General features: G+C 40.8%; 2 protein-coding genes across 2 annotated transcripts in view; both read left to right on the top strand.

Annotated features, from left to right (window-relative positions):
- Window positions 1–18,051, top strand: part of spcs3 (signal peptidase complex subunit 3) — a 31,706-nt gene extending 13,655 nt beyond the window's left edge. The window contains exons 2-5 of the mRNA XM_056280737.1: window positions 12,475–12,550; window positions 13,961–14,035; window positions 15,898–16,013; window positions 17,545–18,051. Coding sequence (XP_056136712.1) covers window positions 12,475–12,550; window positions 13,961–14,035; window positions 15,898–16,013; window positions 17,545–17,677 — 400 coding nt within the window. The 3' untranslated portion in view covers window positions 17,678–18,051. The remainder of the gene's footprint in view (window positions 1–12,474; window positions 12,551–13,960; window positions 14,036–15,897; window positions 16,014–17,544) is intronic.
- A 3,416-nt stretch (window positions 18,052–21,467) lies between these two features.
- pmm2 (phosphomannomutase 2) overlaps window positions 21,468–22,459 on the top strand; it is a 30,878-nt gene continuing 29,886 nt past the window's right edge. The window contains exon 1 of the mRNA XM_056280179.1: window positions 21,468–21,730. Within this exon, the coding sequence (XP_056136154.1) occupies window positions 21,656–21,730 (75 nt within the window). The 5' untranslated portion in view covers window positions 21,468–21,655. The remainder of the gene's footprint in view (window positions 21,731–22,459) is intronic.

Below are 22,459 nucleotides of genomic sequence, written 5' to 3'. Positions count from 1 at the left end.
ATTTGGGTTAAGGTTAGGGAGGGTTAGGGTTAGCTGTAAAATTACCTGTAAAAACTACCACCTTATTACCAGGAAATTACCTAGTTATTTCCTAGTAATAAGGTAATAATTATCGCATAATTTCTTAGAAATAAGATTGAAATTACTTTGTAATTTGGGTTAAGGTTAGGGAGGGTTAGGGTTAGCTGTAAAATTACCTGTAAAACCTACCACCTTATAGTAATTTCCTAGTAATAAGGTGATAATTATCGCATAATTTCTCAGAAATGTTGAAATTACTTTTTAATTTGGGTTAAGTTTAGGGAGGGTTAGGGTTAGCTGTAGAATTACTTTTAAAAACTACCATCTTATTACTAGGAAATTACCTAGTAATTTCTAGGTAATTTCCTAGTAATAAGGTGATAATTATCGCATAATTTCTTAGAAATAAGGTTGTAATTACTTTGTAATTTGGGTTAAGGTTAGGGTTAGGGAGGGTTAAGGTTAGGGAGGGTTAGGGTTAGCTGTACAATTATCTGTAAAAACTACCAGTTTATTACTATAATTTCCTAGTAATATGGTGATAATTATTGCATAATTTCTTAGAAATAATGTTGAAATTACATTGTAATTTGGGTTAAGGTTAGGGAGGGTTAGGGTTAGCTGTACAATTACCTGTAAAAACTACCACCTTATTACCAGGAAATTACCTAGTTATTTCCTAGTAATAAGGTCATAATTATCGCATAATTTCTTAGAAATAAGATTGAAATTACTTTGTAATTTGGGTTAAGGTTAGGGAGGGTTAGGGTTAGCTGTAAAATTACCTGTAAAACCTACCACCTTATAGTAATTTCCTAGTAATAGGGTGATAATTATCTCATAATTTCTCAGAAATAAGGTTGAAATTACATTGTAATTTGGGTTAAGGTTAGGGAGGGTTAGGGTTAGCTGTAAAATTACCTGTAAAAACTACCAGCTTATTACTAGGAAATTACCTAGTAATTTCTAGGTAATTTCCTATTAATAAGGTGATAATTATCGCATAATTTCTTAGAAATAAGGTTGAAATTACTTTGTAATTTGGGTTAAGGTTAGGGAGGGCTAGGGTTAGCTGTAAAATAACCTGTAAAAACTAATAAGGTGATAATTATCGCATAATTTCTGAGAAATAAGGTTGAAATTACTTTTTAATTTGGGTTAAGGTTAGGGAGGGTTAGGGTTAGCTTTAGAATTACCTGTAAAAACTACCAGCTTATTACTAGGAAATTACGTAGTAATTTCTAGGTAATTTCCTAGTAATAAGGTGATAATTATCGCGTAATTTCTTAGAAATAAGGTTGTAATTACTTTGTAATTTGGGTTAAGGTTAGGGTTAGGGAGGGTTAAGGTTAGGGAGGGTTATGGTTAGCTGTACAATTATCTGTAAAAACTACCAGCTTATTACTAGGAAATTACCTAGTAATTTCTAGGTAATTTCCTAGTAATAAGGTGACAATTATCGCATAATTTCTTAGAAATAAGGTCGAAATTTCTTTGCAATTTGGGTTAAGGTTAGGGAGGGTTAGCTGTAAAATTACCTGTAAATCTACCACCTGGTAATAAGGTGATAATTAGCGCATAATTTCTTAGAAATAAGGTTGAAATTACTTAGTAATTTGGTTTAGGGAGGGTTAGGGTTAGCTGTGAAATTACCTGTAAAAACTACCACCTACTAATAAGGGGATAATTATCGCATAATTTCTTAGAAATAAGGTTGAAATTACATTGTAATTTGGGTTAAGGTTAGGGAGGGTTAGGGTTAGCTGTACAATTATCTGTAAAAACTACCAGTTTATTACTATAATTTCCTAGTAATATGGTGATAATTATTGCATAATTTCTTAGAAATAAGGTTGAAATTACTTTTAATTTGGGTTAAGGTTAGGGAGGGTTAGGGTTAGCTGTAAAATTACCTGTAAAAACTACCTCCCTATTACCAGGAAATTACCTAGTTATTTCCTAGTAATAAGGTCATAATTATCGCATAATTTCTTAGAAATAAGATTGAAATTACTTTGTAATTTGGGTTAAGGTTAGGGAGGGTTAGGGTTAGCTGTAAAATTACCTGTAAAACCTACCACCTTATAGTAATTTCCTAGTAATAAGGTGATAATTATCGCATAATTTCTCAGAAATGTTGAAATTACTTTTAATTTGTTTTATGGTTAGGGAGGGTTAGGGTTAGCTGTAGAATTACCTGTAAAAACTACCATCTTATTACTAGGAAATTACCTAGTAATTTCTAGGTAATTTCCTAGTAATAAGGTGATAATTATCGCATAATTTCTTAGAAATAAGATTGTAATTACTTTGTAATTTGGGTTAAGGTTAGGGAGGGTTAGGGTTAGGGAGGGTTAAGGTTAGGGAGGGTTAGGATTAGCTGTACAATTATCTGTAAAAACTACCAGCTTATTACTAGGAAATTACCTAGAAATTACTAGGTAATTTCCTAGTAATAAGGTGATAATTATCGCATAATTTCTTAGAAATAAGGTTGAAATTTCTTTGCAATTTGGGTTAAGGTTAGGGAGGGTTAGCTGTAAAATTACCTGTAAATCTACCACCTGGTAATAAGGTGATAATTAGCGCATAATTTCTTAGAAATAAGGTTGAAATTACTTTGTAATTTGGGTTAGGGAGGGTTAGGGTTAGCTGTGAAATTACCTGTAAAAACTACCACCTAGTAATAAGGTGATAATTATCGCATAATTTCTTAGAAATAAGGTTGAAATTACATTGTAATTTGGGTTAAGGTTAGGGAGGGCTAGGGTTAGCATTACAATTACCTGTAAAAACTACCACCTTATTAGCAGGAAATTACCTAGTTATTTCCTAGTAATAAGGTGGTAATTTTTGCATAATTTCTTAGAAATAAGATTGAAATTACTTTGTAATTTGGGTTAAGGTTAGGGAGGGTTAGGGTTAGCTGTAAAATTACCTGTAAAACCTACCACTTTATAGTAATTTCTTAGTAATAAGGTGATAATTATCGCATAATTTCTCAGAAATAATGTTGAAATTACTTTTTAATTTGGGTTAAGGTTAGGGAGGGTTAGGGTTAGCTGTAAAATTACCTGTAAAAAGTACCACCTAGTAATAAGGTGATAATTATCGCATAATTTCTGAGAAATAAGTTTGAAATTACTTCGTAATTTAGGTTAAGGTTAGGGAAGGTTAGGGTTAGCTGTAAAATTACCTGTAAAAACTACCAGCTTATTACTAGGAAATTACCTAGTAATTTCTAGGTAATTTCCTAGTAATAAGGTGATAATTATCGAATAATTTCTTAGAATAAGGTTGTAATTACTTTGTAATTTGGGTTAGGGAGGGTTAGGGTTAGGGAGGGTTAAGGTTAGGGAGGGTTAGGGTTAGCTGTACAATTATCTGTAAAAACTACCAGCTTATTACTATAATTTCCTAGTAATATGGTGATAATTATTGCATAATTTCTTAGAAATAAGGTTGAAATTACTTTGTAATTTGGGTTAAGGTTAGGGAGGGTTAGGGTTAGCTGTAAAATAACCTATAAAAACTAATAAGGTGATAATTATCACATAATTTCTGAGAAATAAGGTTGAAATTACTTTGTAATTTGGGTTAAGGTTAGGGAGGGTTAGGGTTAGCTGTAAAATTACATGTAAAAACTACCACCTTATTACCAGGAAATTACCTAGTTATTTCCTAGTAATAAGGTCATAATTATCGCATAATTTCTTAGAAATAAGATTGAAATTACTTTGTAATTTGGGTTAAGGTTAGGGAGGGTTAGGGTTAGCTGTAAAATTACCTGTAAAACCTACCACCTTATAGTAATTTCCTAGTAATAAGGTGATAATTATCGCATAATTTCTCAGAAATAAGGTTGAAATTACATTGTAATTTGGGTTAAGGTTAGGGAGGGTTAGGGTTAGCTGTAAAATTACCTGTAAAAACTACCACCTTATTACCAGGAAATTACCTAGTTATTTCCTAGTAATAAGGTCATAATTATCACACAATTTCTTAGAAATAAGATTGAAATTACTTTGTATTTTGGGTTAAGGTTAGGGAGGGTTAGGGTTAGCTGTAAAATTACCTGTAAAACCTACCACCTTATAGTAATTTCCTAGTAATAAGGTGATAATTGTCGCATAATTTCTCAGAAATAATGTTGAAATTACTTTTTAATTTGGGTTAAGGTTAGGGAGGGTTAGGGTTAGCTGTAAAATTACCTGTAAAAACTACTACGTAGTAATAAGGTGATAATTATCGCATAATTTCTGAGAAATAAGGTTGAAATTACTTTGTAATTTGGGTTAAGGTTAGGGAGGGTTAGGGTTAGCTTTAAAATTACCTGTAAAACCTACCACCTTATAGTAATTTCCTAGTAATAAGGTGATAATTATCGCATAATTTCTCAGAAATAATTTTGAAATTACATTGTAATTTGGGTTAAGGTTAGGGAGGGTTAGGGTTAGCTGTAAAATTACCTGTAAAAACTACCAGCTTATTACTAGGAAATTACCTAGTAATTTCTAGGTAATTTCCTAGTAATAAGGTGATAATTATCACATAATTTCTTAGAAATAAGGTTGAAATTACTTTGTAATTTGGGTTAGGGAGGGTTAGGGTTAGCTGTGAAATTACCTGTAAAAACTACCACCTAGTAATAAGTCGATAATTATCGCATAATTTCTCAGAAATGTTGAAATTACTTTTAATTTGTTTTATGGTTAGGGAGGGTTAGGGTTAGCTGTAGAATTACCTGTAAAAACTACCATCTTATTACTAGGAAATTACCTAGTAATTTCTAGGTAATTTCCTAGTAATAAGGTGATAATTATCGCATAATTTCTTAGAAATAAGATTGTAATTACTTTGTAATTTGGGTTAAGGTTAGGGAGGGTTAGGGTTAGGGAGGGTTAAGGTTAGGGAGGGTTAGGATTAGCTGTACAATTATCTGTAAAAACTACCAGCTTATTACTAGGAAATTACCTAGAAATTACTAGGTAATTTCCTAGTAATAAGGTGATAATTATCGCATAATTTCTTAGAAATAAGGTTGAAATTTCTTTGCAATTTGGGTTAAGGTTAGGGAGGGTTAGCTGTAAAATTACCTGTAAATCTACCACCTGGTAATAAGGTGATAATTAGCGCATAATTTCTTAGAAATAAGGTTGAAATTACTTTGTAATTTGGGTTAGGGAGGGTTAGGGTTAGCTGTGAAATTACCTGTAAAAACTACCACCTAGTAATAAGGTGATAATTATCGCATAATTTCTTAGAAATAAGGTTGAAATTACATTGTAATTTGGGTTAAGGTTAGGGAGGGCTAGGGTTAGCATTACAATTACCTGTAAAAACTACCACCTTATTAGCAGGAAATTACCTAGTTATTTCCTAGTAATAAGGTGGTAATTTTTGCATAATTTCTTAGAAATAAGATTGAAATTACTTTGTAATTTGGGTTAAGGTTAGGGAGGGTTAGGGTTAGCTGTAAAATTACCTGTAAAACCTACCACTTTATAGTAATTTCTTAGTAATAAGGTGATAATTATCGCATAATTTCTCAGAAATAATGTTGAAATTACTTTTTAATTTGGGTTAAGGTTAGGGAGGGTTAGGGTTAGCTGTAAAATTACCTGTAAAAAGTACCACCTAGTAATAAGGTGATAATTATCGCATAATTTCTGAGAAATAAGTTTGAAATTACTTCGTAATTTAGGTTAAGGTTAGGGAAGGTTAGGGTTAGCTGTAAAATTACCTGTAAAAACTACCAGCTTATTACTAGGAAATTACCTAGTAATTTCTAGGTAATTTCCTAGTAATAAGGTGATAATTATCGAATAATTTCTTAGAATAAGGTTGTAATTACTTTGTAATTTGGGTTAGGGAGGGTTAGGGTTAGGGAGGGTTAAGGTTAGGGAGGGTTAGGGTTAGCTGTACAATTATCTGTAAAAACTACCAGCTTATTACTATAATTTCCTAGTAATATGGTGATAATTATTGCATAATTTCTTAGAAATAAGGTTGAAATTACTTTGTAATTTGGGTTAAGGTTAGGGAGGGTTAGGGTTAGCTGTAAAATAACCTATAAAAACTAATAAGGTGATAATTATCACATAATTTCTGAGAAATAAGGTTGAAATTACTTTGTAATTTGGGTTAAGGTTAGGGAGGGTTAGGGTTAGCTGTAAAATTACCTGTAAAAACTACCACCTTATTACCAGGAAATTACCTAGTTATTTCCTAGTAATAAGGTCATAATTATCGCATAATTTCTTAGAAATAAGATTGAAATTACTTTGTAATTTGGGTTAAGGTTAGGGAGGGTTAGGGTTAGCTGTAAAATTACCTGTAAAACCTACCACCTTATAGTAATTTCCTAGTAATAAGGTGATAATTATCGCATAATTTCTCAGAAATAAGGTTGAAATTACATTGTAATTTGGGTTAAGGTTAGGGAGGGTTAGGGTTAGCTGTAAAATTACCTGTAAAAACTACCACCTTATTACCAGGAAATTACCTAGTTATTTCCTAGTAATAAGGTCATAATTATCACACAATTTCTTAGAAATAAGATTGAAATTACTTTGTATTTTGGGTTAAGGTTAGGGAGGGTTAGGGTTAGCTGTAAAATTACCTGTAAAACCTACCACCTTATAGTAATTTCCTAGTAATAAGGTGATAATTGTCGCATAATTTCTCAGAAATAATGTTGAAATTACTTTTTAATTTGGGTTAAGGTTAGGGAGGGTTAGGGTTAGCTGTAAAATTACCTGTAAAAACTACTACGTAGTAATAAGGTGATAATTATCGCATAATTTCTGAGAAATAAGGTTGAAATTACTTTGTAATTTGGGTTAAGGTTAGGGAGGGTTAGGGTTAGCTTTAAAATTACCTGTAAAACCTACCACCTTATAGTAATTTCCTAGTAATAAGGTGATAATTATCGCATAATTTCTCAGAAATAATTTTGAAATTACATTGTAATTTGGGTTAAGGTTAGGGAGGGTTAGGGTTAGCTGTAAAATTACCTGTAAAAACTACCAGCTTATTACTAGGAAATTACCTAGTAATTTCTAGGTAATTTCCTAGTAATAAGGTGATAATTATCACATAATTTCTTAGAAATAAGGTTGAAATTACTTTGTAATTTGGGTTAGGGAGGGTTAGGGTTAGCTGTGAAATTACCTGTAAAAACTACCACCTAGTAATAAGTCGATAATTATTGCATAATTTCTTAGAAATAATGTTGAAATTACATTGTAATTTGGGTTAAGGTTAGGGAGGCTTAGGGTTAGCTGTATAATTACCTGTAAAAACTACCACCTTATTACCAGGAAATTACCTAGTTATTTCCTAGTAATAAGGTGGTAATTTTTGCATAATTTCTTAGAAATAAGGTTGAAATTACTTTGTAATTTGGGTTAAGGTTAGGGAGGGTTAGGGTTAGCTGTAAAATAACCTGTAAAAACTACCATCTAGTAATATGATGATAATTATCGCATAATTTCCTAGAAATAAGGTTGAAATTACATTGTAATTTGGGTTAAGATTAGGGAGGGTTAGGGTTAGCTGTAAAAAATAAGGTGATAATTATCACATAATTTCTCAGAAATAATGTTGAAATTACTTTTTAATTTGGGTTAAGGTTAGGGAGGGTTAGGGTTAGCTGTGAAATTACCTGTAAAAACTACCACCTAGTAATAAGGTGATAACTATCGCATAATTTCTTAGAAATAAGGTTGAAATTACTTTGTAATTTGGGTTAAGGTTAGGGAGGTTTAGGGTTAGGGAGGGTTAAGGTTAGGGAGGGTTAGGGTTAGGGAGGGTTAGGGTTAGGGAGGGTTAAGGTTTGGGAGGGTTAGGGATAGCTGTAAAATTACCTGTAAAAACTACCAGCTTATTGCTAGGAAATTACCTAGTAATTTCCTAGTAATTAGGTGATAATTATAACATAATTTCTTAGAAATAAGGTTGAAATTACTTTTTAATTTGGGTTAAGGTTAGGGAGGGTTAGGGTTAGCTGTAAAATTACCTGTAAAAACTACCACCTAGTAATAAGGTGATAATTATCGCATAATTTCTTAGAAATAAGGTTGAAATTACATTGCAATTTGGGTTAAGGTTAGGGAGGGTTAGCTGTAAAATTACCTGTAAATCTACCACCTAGTAATAAGGTGATAATTATCGCATAATTTCTTAGAAATAATGTTGAAATTACTTTGAAATTTGGGTTAGGGAGGGTTAGGGTTAGCTGTAAAATTACCTGTAAAAACTACCAGCTTATTATCAGGATAGTAATAAGGTGGTAATTATCGCATAATTTCTTAGAAATAAGGTTGAACATAGTTTGTAATTTGGGTTGAGGTTAGGGAGGGTTAGGGTTAGCTGTAAAATTACCTGTAAATCTACCACCTAGTAATAAGGTGATAACTATCGCATAATTTCTTAGAAATAATGTTGAAATTACTTTGAAATTTGGGTTAGGGAGGGTTAGGGTTAGCTGTAAAATTACCTGTAAAACCTACCAGCTTATTATCAGGATAGTAATAAGGTGGTAATTATCGCATAATTTCTTAGAAATAAGGTTGAACATAGTTTGTAATTTGGGTTGAGGTTAGGGAGGGTTAGGGTTAGCTGTAAAATTACCTGTAAATCTACCACCTAGTAATAAGGTGATAACTATCGCATAATTTCTTAGAAATAATGTTGAAATTACTTTGAAATTTGGGTTAGGGAGGGTTAGGGTTAGCTGTAAAATTACCTGTAAAAACTACCAGCTTATTATCAGGATAGTAATAAGGTGGTAATTATCGCATAATTTCTTAGAAATAAGGTTGAACATAGTTTGTAATTTGGGTTGAGGTTAGGGAGGGTTAGGGTTAGCTGTGAAATTACCTGTAAAAACTAGCACCTAGTAATAAGGTGATTATTATCGCATAATTTCTTAGAAATAAGGTTGAAATTACTTTGTAATTTGGGTTAAGGTTAGGGAGGGTTAGGGTTAGCTGTGAAATTACCTGTAAAAACTAATAAGGTGATAATTATCGCATAATTTCTTAGAAATAAGGTTGAAATTACTTTGTAATTTGGATTAAGGTTAGGGAGGGTTAGGGTTAGCTGTAAAATTACCTGTAAAAACTACCACGTTATTACCAGGAAATTACTAGGTAATTTCCGACCCCCTAAAATAAAGTGTGACCAAATTGTCCCTAGATGTGAATGTGGTGTATGTGTGGATGTGTGTGTGTGTTGGCCCTGTGATGGCCTGTCGGTCTGTCCAGGGTGTCGCCTCGCCTGCCGCCCAATGACTGCTGGGATAGGCTCCAGCATCCCCGTGACCCTAGTTGGGATAAGCGGCTTGAATAGTGGATGGATGGATGGATGGATGGATGGATGGATGGATGGATGGATGGATGGATGGATGGATGGATGGATGGGTGGATGGATTGATGGATGGAAGAAGAGAAGCGGTTGCAGGTGCTTGAGATCATTTCCATGATGGAGGCAGTGAAAGCTGTTAGAGCGATAAAATATCCAGATTTAGAGGGTTTTTTTACTCATTCCGGTCAATAGGTGCAGCAAATGTGAATGCAGAGCGATGTGTTGGAAGTATTCATTGTGGGAACTTGACAGCGTATGTAAGGGATAGGCAACATGGTCCAGAAAGGTCCGTTTTGGGTGCAGGTCTTTGTTCCAACCAAGCAGTTACCTGATTCTATAGCTCGACCAATAGTCTTGTTCCAACCAAGCAGTTACACACCTGATTCTATTAGTCAACCAATAGTCTCTGCTAAGGACCTTGACTTGTAGACTCAGGTGATTAACTCCTTGGTTGGAACAAAGACCTGCACCCACACCGGACCTTTCTGGACCATGTTGTCTATCCCTGGTGTATGTGATTGAAGTTCAGGCCTTGTTCATGGTTTGTATGGTCAGCCGTTGGGGCTCTTGGCAAGGATGTGGAAGTGCCAGGCTGATTATTTGGGAGGTCATGGTCCTGGGTTCGAAGCCCAGGCCGTCCCCGGTCCTCTCTGTGTGGAGTTTGCATGTTCTCCCCGTGCCTGTGTGGGTTTCCTCCAGGTGCTCCGGTTTCAGAACCAGAAACACTCTATTTGTCGTTTCGCTTCATGCACTTGCGCACATGAAATGAAATGAAGCATCGTTTCCTCCAGCCCACAGCAGTGCAGCACAAAGACAACAACACATCCAAGAACTACAAGAACACACATATCCAAACTAACACATATATCTAAACTAACACATGTATGTAACCTAACACATGTATGTAAACTAAACACACACACAAAAAAAATCACTGTCCAGGAGAACAAATATTTTGATGATGCAGTACATGGTGATGATGCGGTACATGATGATGATGCAGTACATGGGAATGATATGGTACATGGGGATGATATGGTACATGGGGATGATATGGTACATGGGGATGATATGGTACATGGTGGTGATATGGTACATGGTGATGATATGGTACATGGTGATGATGCAGTACATGGTGATGATACAGCATATAGTGATGATATGGTACACGGTGATGATACAGCATATGGTTATGATATGGTACACGGTGATGATACAGTACATGGTGATGATACAGCATATGGTTATGATATGGTACATGGTGATGATACAGCATATGGTTATGATATGGTACATGGTGATGATACAGCATATGGTTATGATATGGTACATGGTGATGATATAGCATATGGTTATGATATGGTACATGGTGATGATACAGCATATGGTTATGATATGGTACATGGTGATGATATAGCATATGGTTATGATATGGTACATGGTGATGATACAGCATATGGTTATGATATGGTACACGGTGATGATACAGTACATGGTGATGATACAGCATATGGTTATGATATGGTACATGGTTATGATACGGTACATGGTTATGATATGGTACACGGTGATGATACAGTACATGGTGATGATACAGCATATGGTTATGATATGGTACATGGTGGTGATACGGTACATGGTGGTGATACGGTACATGGTGGTGATATAGCATATGGTGATGATACAGTACATGGTGATAATACAGCATATGGTTATGATACAGTACATGGTTATGATATGGTACATGGTTATGATATGGTACATGGTGGTGATACGGTACATGGTGGTGATACGGTACATGGTGGTGATGCGGTACATGGTGATGATGCGGTACATGGTGGTGATACGGTACATGGTGGTGATACGGTACATGGTGGTGATATGGTACATGGTGGTGATACGGTACATGGTGGTGATACGGTACATGGTGGTGATACAGTACATGGTGGTGATGCAGTACATGGTGATGATGCAGTACATGGTGGTGATGCAGTACATGGTGGTGATATGGTACATGGTGTTGATGCAGTACGTGGTGGTGATACGGTACATGGTGATGATACGGTACATGGTGGTGATACGGTACATGGTGGTGATATGGTACATGGTGGTGATACGGTACATGGTGGTGATACGGTACATGGTGATGATACGGTACATGGTGGTGATACGGTACATGGTGGTGATACGGTACATGGTGGTGATACGGTACATGGTGGTGATACGGTACATGGTGGTGATACAGTACATGGTGGTGATACAGCATATGGTTATGATACGGTACATGGTGATGATACGGTACATGGTGGTGATACGGTACATGGTGGTGATATGGTACATGGTGGTGATACGGTACATGGTGGTGATACGGTACATGGTGGTGATACAGTACATGGTGGTGATGCAGTACATGGTGATGATGCAGTACATGGTGGTGATGCAGTACGTGGTGGTGATATGGTACATGGGGATGATATGGTACATGGTGGTGATATGGTACATGGTGGTGATATGGTACATGGTGGTGATACGGTACATGGTGGTGATATGGTACATGGTGGTGATACGGTACATGGTGGTGATACGGTACATGGTTATGATATGGTACATGGTTATGATATGGTACATGGTGGTGATATGGTACATGGTGGTGATATGGTACATGGTGGTGATATGGTACATGGTGGTGATACGGTACATGGTGGTGATATGGTACATGGTGGTGATATGGTACATGGTGATGATACAGTACATGGTGATGATACAGTACATGGTGATGATGCGGTACATGGTGGTGATACGGTACATGGTGGTGATACGGTACATGGTGGTGATATGGTACATGGTGGTGATACGGTACATGGTGGTGATACGGTACATGGTGGTGATACAGTACATGGTGGTGATACGGTACATGGTGGTGATACGGTACATGGTGGTGATGCAGTACATGGTGGTGATATGGTACATGGTGTTGATGCAGTACGTGGTGGTGATACGGTACATGGTTTAGCAAATGTGTTCGACACAAATGACAGCATTGTAAACAGTTTCTGTCTCTCTCTTCGTCTGTCTTCCCTACAGGAAGAATGTAGATGACTTTACAGGACCGAGGGAGCGCAGTGACCTGGGATTCATCACCTTTGACCTCTCGGCTGATATCCTTCATTTTGCTAAGAGCAGCGTGCAAGGCCGCATGGATCAGATGTTAATATAGTTCTCATCTTTTATTAAATCATAGTTTCCACTGATTTCCAACAACTGACTTGGAGCCACAACAGCAATGAATTGGATGTTTTAACACTGGAACGACCAGGATTCCACCCCTACCTATAACGGCCATGGGCGGTCAGCATGACCGCCGGTGTTTAAACTCTATATTGTGTCAAGATAAATACCCAGTTGAGATAGTAATGCATTACATATGTTAGTGTGTCTGTTAGGAAGCTAACTGACACTAAAATTAACATTTTAACAACTTTAATACTATTTTTAAACAATTTAAAATGGCCGCTGTCCAACACCTGTAAATCCTGCAGCGCCTCGGTGGTAGTCATGGTGCGTCTGTAGCGGCGTCTGTAACCAGACATGTTGGACATCATCACACATCAAGTTTAGACTATTACTCTCCACTGGAGGGCGCTAGTGTGTTTTTAGGACAGAGTAACGAACTTCACGAAGGAAATGACGCCACCAAGACGTCACAAGTACTGACATGACGCGCACCACCAGGCGCTTGTTACGAGACGGTCACGTTGACGGCTCGCGGTGGTTTTAGGTCGATCTCATCACCGCTTTACTTTTGTGCAGTTGATCTAAGACTCAGTGTAATTATATGTAATTTTAGCGGCATTCAGGGAGAGGCCAGTCTGTATCTTTTTTTGTCACTGTGTTATTAAACTGAAAATCCGGGGCGTCCGGGTGGTATGGCGGTCTATTCCGTCGCCTACCAACACGGGGATCACCGGTTCGAATCCCCGTGTTGCCTCCGGCTTGGTCTGGCGTCCCTACAGGCACAATTGGCCGTGTCTGTGGGTGGGAAGCCGGATGTGGGTATGTGTCCTGGTCGCTGCACTAGCGCCTCCTCTGGTCGGTTGGGGCGGCTCTTCGGGGGGGGGAACTGGGGGGAATAGCGTGATCCTCCCACGCACTACGTCCCCCCTGGTGAAACTCCTCACTGTCAGGTGAAAAGAAGCGGCTGGTGACTCCACATGTATGGGAGGAGGCGTGTGGTAGTCTGCAGCCCTCCCCGGATCAGCAGAGAGGGTGGAGCAGAGACCGGGACGGCTCAGAAGAGTGGGGTGATTGGCCAAGTACAACTGGGGAGAAAAAGGGAGAACCCCCCCCCCCCCCCCCCAAAAAAAAGAAGAAGAAAGTCAGTTGTCAGTTGGTCCCTTTCACAGCTAGTTGATGTTGTTATGGAAGCATTGGCAGCGGTTGGGCTCACGATGAGAAGCGATCTGTACAGGGCAGAGTGAACCGGATCAGTAGACCGGTGAGGATGAGGCGTCTTTAGAAGCAGGACCCGGTCCATCATCAGCGTGTCATGGCTCTTTAACTGGCTCCACATCTGCAGCCAATTTTTGACTGGAACGTCAAGCAGCTCTTCCTGTACCTGTCTGCGGAGTACGCTACCAAGAGCAACGTAAGTTCTCCACCAGCAACACATGTGGCTCTCCCACGCCCTCGCTCGCACACCAGCTGTGTGTCCTGTCTGCATTCACACACACACACACACACACACAAACACACCACATAACACTCCCTCATGCTGTCGTCCGGCTACAGCGTCCACACAAGCCCGGCGTGGGTGTTCAGTGTGCTGTACCGACACTCGGGATGCAGGATGACACCAGCAGGTCGTCAGTATCGGCTCTTGAAGGCTTTAAAATGACAGATCGGCATCGACCCGAAGTGCCGGTATGACAGGCCGATGACGCTTCAATGATGCGTACGCGACGCGGACCGTCGTAGGGTGGTGGTGGCCGAAAGGGGGAGATCACAGATACAAGCGGCTGAAATGAGTTTCCTCCGTAGGGTGTCTGGGCTCAGCCTTAGAGATAGGAGGAGGAGCTCAGACATCCGGAGGGAGCTCGGAGTAGAGCCGCTGCTCCTTCACGTCGAAAGGAGCCAGTTGAGGTGGTTCGGGCATCTGATCAGGATGCCTCCTGGGTTCCTTCCTTTGGAGGTTTTTCCGGGCACGTCCAACTGGGAGGAGACCCCGGGGTAGACCCAGAACTCACTGGAGGGACTACATGTCCAATCTGGCCTGGGAACACCTTGGGATCCCCCAGGAGGAGCTGGAGGGCGTTGCTGGGGAGAGGGAGGTCTGGAGTACCCTACTTAGCTTGCTGCCACCGCGACCCCACCCCGGAGAAGCTGCTGATGATGAGATGAGATGTGATGAGATGAGACGAGATGAGATGAGACGAGATGAGACGAGATGAGATTAGACGAGATGTGATGAGACGAGATGAGACGAGATGAGATGAGACGAGATGAGATGAGATGAGACGAGATGAGACGAGATGAGACGAGATGAGATGAGACGAGATGAGACGAGATGAGATGAGATGAGACGAGATGAGATTATACGAGATGAGACGAGATGAGATTATACGAGACGAGACGAGATGAGACGAGATGAGATGAGACGACGCAAACCGTCGACCAGGCCGGAACGCTGCGCGTCATGTAGGCAGGGCACACAGGCACTGATTAATGTTTTACTACTACTGCTACTGCTACTATTACTGCTACTACTACTGCTAGCACTACTACTACTACTACAGCTACTACTGCTACTACTACTACTACTACTGCTACTGCTACTACTAGTACTACTAACGGGAGCAGCCGTTACCCGTGGCTGCCCAAGTTAAGTGAAGAATTGTCACAAAATCCCTTGTGTTGTGCGTGTTGTAGTAACTAGCGTGATGCAGGCTCACCAGGCTGCTGTCATCTGTCGGACGTAGACACGAACCCCGGCTCTGCGTACATATTATAACAGGCCACACCGTACCGCCGCCACACAGCCTCCTTTAGTTATTTTGCGTGCCGGCCGTGGGCGACCGTGGGAAATGGGTCGTCAAGTGGTGAACGTCCAAGGCTCGGCGTTTCCGGTTTTACCGATTTTCACCGAAAAATACCCAGATTTTTTTAAAAGGAGCAGGTCGGTTTAAACTGGTTTTCACCCGGATTTTATGTTTCCACGGATCCAAAAGTTGTTCTTGTTCATGTGAGGTTATGTAACGGCGTCCTCTTGTGGCGAAATTCGGCACGCTGGGTGGCTTTGAAAAATAAAAACCGGAAACGCTGAGCCTTGCCAATGTGTACGTTTCCCTACGTAAACATTTAAATAGAAAGGGCGTCCGGGTAGTGTAGCGGTCTGTTCTGTATACCAGTAGTATTTGACACCAGTATTATTTGATACCAGTAGTGTTTGCTGTATGTTAATATTGTGTGATGATGGTGGAAAACGTGTGTTGGTGTTGGTGTTGGTGTCAGGCTCTGAACCAGATCGTCCTGTGGGACAAGATCGTCCGGCGAGGGGAGAGCACCAGACTGACCCTGAGAGACATGAAGTCAAAGTATTTCTTCTTCGACGACGGCAACGGATTAAGGTCGGTCACCATCCCATCCTGCACGGCTTATGTTGTGTTTACTTCAGCTTCACAACGTTACCACGCTGTGGTTTTCTGAAACGCGATGAGTTAATTATCACAGGTTTTTTGGCGTCTGTGCTTCATGAATATTCATAAGCGACACATTGGACAGGAAAAGGAATCCCTTCGTAGCATTTCTTGTGACAAAATCTTAATTCATTTGCAGCATTCCCTTTGTGTTTGAATATCATCGTTACAGTTGACATTTGTTGGGGTATCCGGGTAGCGGGGCGGTCTATTCTGTTGCCTAGCAACACAGGGATCGCCGGTTCGAATCCCTGTGTTACCTCCGGCTTTGTCAGTGGTCCCTACAGACACAGTTGGCCATGTCTGCGGGTGGGAAGCCAGATGTGGGTATGTGTCCTGGTCGCTGCACTAGCGCCTCCTCTGGTCAGCCGGGGTGCCTGTTCAGGAGGGAGGGGGAACTGGGGGGAATAGTGTGATCCTCCTATGCGCTACGTCCCCCTGGTGAAACTCCTCACTGTCAGGTGAAAAGAAGCGGCTGGTGACTCCACATGTATGGGAGGAGGCATGTGGTAGTCTGCAGCCCTCCCCGGACCGGCAGAGGGGGTGGAGCAGAGACCGGGACGGCTCGGAAGAGTGGGGTAATTGGGGAGAAATAGGGGTAAAAAAATCCCCCGCCCAAAAAAAAAAAATTCACATTTGCTGACGATATTCAAATATATATTAACAAATTTGGGGAATTTTCCCCCGTTTTTTCCCCAATTGTACTTGGCCAACTACCCCACTCTTCCGAGCCGTCCCGGTCTCTGCTCCACCCCCTCTGCTGATCCAGGAGGGCTGCAGACTACCACATGCCTCCTCCCATACATGTGGAGTCACCAGCCGCTTCTTCTCACCTGACAGTGAGGAGTTTCACCAGGGGGACGTAGCGCATGGGAGGATCACGCTATTCCTCCCCGAACAGGTGCCCCGGCCGACCAGAGGAGGCGCTAGAGCAGCGACCAGGACACATACCCACATCCGGCTTCCCACCCGCAGACACGGCCGACTGTGTCTGTAGGGACGCCCGACCAAGCCGGAGGCAACACGGGGATTCGAACCGGCGATCCCTGTGTTGGTAGGCAGCAGAACAGACCACCACGCTGCCCGGACGCCCTGATAATTCGTTCCTACAGTTGTCCTGCAGTACGGCCGACAGTATGTAAATGTTGGGTATCGATAACGACGCTAATTATCCCAGTGACTTGTGACGAAGACAGTTGATAGGAGAACATTCCAGAACCTGCCTCAGCTCCCCCGGGATTATCAGGGTGGCAAGACATTATTTTACTGATACTGGTCACGCCACTGATTCTGAATAATAATTCTGTAATAATAATGATAATAACAATAATAATAATAATAATAATAATGATCTGTAGTTGAGTCAAGAAGGGCTCGGGGTGGCAGTGGAGGGGTAGTTTGTGTCGTCATCTTGGCTGTCATGTGACCGGCTGCCTCACCTGCTGTCCGTCTCCTCGCTCAGGGCAAACAAGAACGTCACGCTAACGCTGTCGTGGAACATCGTCCCCAACGCTGGAATACTGCCCCTGGTGGTCGGAACGGGACACATCAGCCTGCCTTTCCCGGACACATATGAGAACACCAAGACTTACTAGACAGGCAGGAGGACGGGTACCACGGGCACACGGGAAGAACGCGGCTACACATGCAGATAGAAACACACACAGTCACACAGTCACACAGTCACACTAGTAGACAATCAGGAACAGTTAATTGTCGTTTCTGTTGTGTACATCATACACAAAATAAGCGAAATTTGGTGTCCCCGCAGCAGCGCAACACAACAGAAAAGGCAAGCAGAGAAACAGAAAAAATACACAACCAGACACAGACACATACTCAACACACATTCACACAGATGGAACGGACAAACACACACACACAATAAGGACACACACAAACACGACTCTTTGGGTGGGCCTTCTTTTTTTTTTCTTTTTTTTTTTTTAATAAAAGCTCAAGTTGGTAACGGCTGTGTCTTCATTAGTTTTTACTGTCTGTGTTAACATGCTGAATACTTCATATATCACTGCAGAAATACTTCATATATCACTGCAGAAATACTTCATATAGCACTGGAGAAATACTTAAGGTATCACTGGAGAAATACTGAATATATCACTGCAGAAATATTGCATATATCACTGGAGAAATACTGAATATATCACTGGAGAAATACTTAACATATCACCGGAGAAATACTTCATATATCACTGCAGAAATACTTCATATATCACTGCAGAAATACTTCATATAGCACTGGAGAAATACTTAACATGTCACTGCAGAAATACTTCATATAGCACTGGAGAAATACTGAATATATCACTGGAGAAATACTTAACATATCACTGCAGAAATACTCCATATATCACTGGAGAAATACTGAATATATCACTGGAGAAATACTGAATATATCACTGGAGAAATACTTAACATATCACTGCAGAAATACTGAATATATCACTGCAGAAATACTGAATATATCACTGGAGAAATACTTAATATATCACTGGAGAAATACTTAATATATCACTGGAGAAATACTTAACATATCACTGGAGAAATACTCCATATATCACTGGAGAAATACTGAATTCTCCCCAGTCCCCCCGGAACAGGTGCGCCGGCCGGCCGACCGACCAGAGGAGGCGCTAGTGCAGCGGCCAGGACACATACCCACAGCCGCCCTCCCACCCGTAGACACGACCAATTGTGTCTGTAGGGACGCCCGACCAAGCTGGAGGTGACACGGGGATTCAAACCGGAGATCCCCATGTTGCTAGGCAACGGAATAGCCCGCCACGCTACCCGGACGCCCCTTATACAGCACCTGTAACGCTAGAACATCCACCCAAAGTGCTTTACAATGATTAATGCTTCAGGTTCACACCGACGGAGGTGTCAACCGTGCAAGGTAACAACCAGCTCATCGGGGGCAGTTAGTTGTCATGCTCAGGGACACCGCCACATTTCTGCCAGGAGGAGCCGAGGATCAAACCGGCAACCCTCCAGTTACCAGATGACCTGCTCCACCTCCGAGCCACTGCTGCTCGACAGTTTAAGATGTTGGGCGAGCCCGGCTTTTTGTCTTCGAAACGTCTTTAAATTGATGTCAGAACTCCATGCTTCGCCAAGCGGCACATTTTTCATGCAGCAGAAGTAGGTGTAATGTCTAAAATGGACACACCCCTGCCTACGTTTACAGTCTAATGCCCACTCAATATGTTTTTATGAATTTCAAAAGATTATTTTACGAAATAGCATAGCAAATGTTGTACATCCTTCTGCAGACGGGTATGTTTCTTTAGAAGTTCTGCAGAGGGTATGTTTCATTAAAAGTTCTGCAGAGGGTATGTTTCATTAGAAGTTCTGCAGAGGGTATGTTTCATTAGAAGTTCTGCAGAGGGGTATGTTTCATTAGAAGTTCTGCAGAGGGTATGTTTCTTTAGAAGTTCTGCAGAGGGTATGTTTCATTAGAAGTTCTGCAGAGGGGTATGTTTCATTAGAAGTTCTGCAGAGGGTATGTTTCATTAGAAGTTCTGCAGAGGGGTATGTTTCTTTAAAGGTTCTGCAGAGGGTATGTTTCATTAGAAGTTCTGCAGAGGGTAGGTTTCATTAGATGTTCTGCAGAGGGGTATGTTTCATTAGAAGTTCTGCAGAGGGTATGTTTCATTAGAAGTTCTGCAGAGGGTATGTTTCATTAAAAGTTCTGCAGAGGGTATGTTTCATTAGAAGTTCTGCAGAGGGGTATATTTCATTAGAAGTTCTGCAGAGGGTATGTTTCATTAGACGTTCTGCAGAGGGTATGTTTCATTAAAAGTTCTGCAGAGGGTAGGTTTCATTAGAACTTCTGCAGAGGGTATGTTTCATTAGAGGTTCTGCAGAGGGTAAGTTTCATTAGAAGTTCTGCAGAGGGGTATGTTTCATTAGAAGTTCTGCAGAGGGGTATGTTTCATTAGAAGTTCTGCAGAGGGTATATTTCATAAGAGGTTCTGCAGAGGGTATGTTTCATTAGAAGTTCTGCAGAGGGTATGTTTCATTAGAAGTTCTGCAGAGGGTATGTTTCATTAAAAGTTCTGCAGAGGGTATGTTTCATTAGAAGTTCTGCAGAGGGGTGTATTTCATTAGACGTTCTGCAGAGGGTATGCTTCATTAGAAGTTCTGCAGAGGGTATGTTTCATTAGAAGTTCTGCAGAGGGTATGTTTCATTAAAAGTTCTGCAGAGGGTATGTTTTATCAGAAGTTCTGCAGAGGGTATGTTTCATTAGAAGTTCTGCAGAGGGTATATTTCATTAGAGGTTCTGCAGAGGGTATGTTTCATTAGAAGTTCTGCAGAGGGGTATGTTTCATTAGAAGTTCTGCAGAGGGGTATGTTTCATTAGAAGTTCTGCAGAGGGGTATGTTTCATTAGAAGTTCTGCAGAGGGGTAGGTTTCTTTAGAAGTTCTGCAGAGGGTATGTTTCATTAGAAGTTCTGCAGAGGGTATGTTTCATTAGAAGTTCTGCAGAGGGGTATGTTTCATTAGAAGTTCTGCAGAGGGGTATGTTTCATTAGAAGTTCTGCAGAGGGTATGTTTCTTTAGAAGTTCTGCAGAGGGTATGTTTCATTAGAAGTTCTGCAGAGGGTATGTTTCTTTAGAAGTTCTGCAGAGGGTATGTTTCATTAGAAGTTCTGCAGAGGGTATGTTTCATTAGAAGTTCTGCAGAGGGTATGTTTCATCAGAAGTTCTGCAGAGGGTATGTTTCATTAGAAGTTCTGCAGAGGGTATGTTTCATTAGAAGTTCTGCAGAGGGTATGTTTCATTAGAAGTTCTGCAGAGGGTATGTTTCATTAGAAGTTCTGCAGAGGGTATGTTTCATTAGAGGTTCTGCAGAGGGTATGTTTCATTAGAAGTTCTGCAGAGGGGTATGTTTCATTAGAAGTTCTGCAGAGGGGTATGTTTCATTAGAAGTTCTGCAGAGGGTATGTTTCATTAGAGGTTCTGCAGAGGGTATGTTTCATTAGAAGTTCTGCAGAGGGGTGTGTTTCATTAGAAGTGAACTTCCTTTGCTTTTGGTGCAATAGAAACAAAGAATTTTGATCTCAAACTCTCGGCTTCTTTTTGAGAGAAACGTTGTAGAGTTGAGTTTGTGTTTGATGAGAATGGATAGAATTCTTTGATGAAGGTTGTGATATTTGGTAGTTCGGAGGAAGAAGAAGAAGAAGAAGAAGAAGCAGCCCAGTCATTTTTTTTTTTTGGGGAGGGAATAAGTTAATAGACGTGCTGATTCACACTCCATACCAGCTGGTGGCGGTAATGCGCATATTTGTTCACAATCGTCAATAACACCAAGAAGAAGAGGCAGAAGAGGAAACAGAAGCGGAAGCAGAAGAGGCGGCGGCGGCAGCCCTTTCATTTCCCGAAGTGGACGCATTTTCGCGCATGCGTCGTACAAATCAGGTTCAGCGGGTCCGGATCGGGGACTGAGCAGCGTTTTGGTTGAATGGTGACGTTGAGGTCTAGACGTCGGTCTGGTTCCTGGTCAACAGACGTGGCCGTGTGAGGAAGAGCAGAGGCAGAAGAGGACAACATGCGCGAGGCTTGCTTGGATCCCGGTGTGCTGTGCCTCTTCGACGTGGACGGCACGCTGACGGCCCCGAGACAGGTACAGGTCCAGGTCCAGGTTTAACTCAGCTGTCCTGCGGGTTCCCGTGGGGGTACCCGGCCACGGAGGACAAAACTGACTGTGGCGGTGACTGTGGTGGTGGTGGTGGGGGGGTCGCAAGTTCAGGGTTTGGGCTCTTATTTGGCACTGGAATAGAAGCTGTGAGTCTGCTGTTATTTTGCAGCCTGGCAGTTTACACCACCAAGGGTCCTCAGTGAAGTTTTGACACGTCCACTTTGGGGTCCTCAGACGTGCCCAGATTTCTCCTCAGCCGCTTGTTAGAATAACAGCATCCCCCTCCCCCTCCCCCTCCCCTGTATGTCCCGGCTGGAGTCTAAAGAGGAATTCCTTTGTAAATACAGAATATAGTAGTGTCCTCTGGTCTGTCACCCCCCCTGTCACCCCCTGTCACCCCCCCCCGTCACCACTGGTATGAAGAGGTCACCCTCATAAAGAAGCAGTTTGTTCAGGTGTGCTGCTACTATACATATTTTAAACTACAGATCAGTGTGTACGCTTTCCGTTTACTTCCTAAGTACTTATCAGAGTTAAACTAAACAAAATTATACTGAAGTATACTTATAAGTATACTACTAGTACATGTACTTGAAGTTTACTTCATAAAATAAACTCCAAGTATACTATTTTTGGAAGGGACTGGGTAAGATTAGGACGACGTTGGGGTGACCTTTTATTTAATTGGATACAAGGAGATGTGCAAAACAAGTT

The sequence above is a fragment of the Lampris incognitus genome, chromosome 5 (genome assembly GCF_029633865.1).
Source record: "Lampris incognitus isolate fLamInc1 chromosome 5, fLamInc1.hap2, whole genome shotgun sequence".
Taxonomy (NCBI): Eukaryota; Metazoa; Chordata; class Actinopteri; order Lampriformes; family Lampridae; genus Lampris; species Lampris incognitus.
This window is presented reverse-complemented; position numbering and strand designations above follow the sequence as displayed.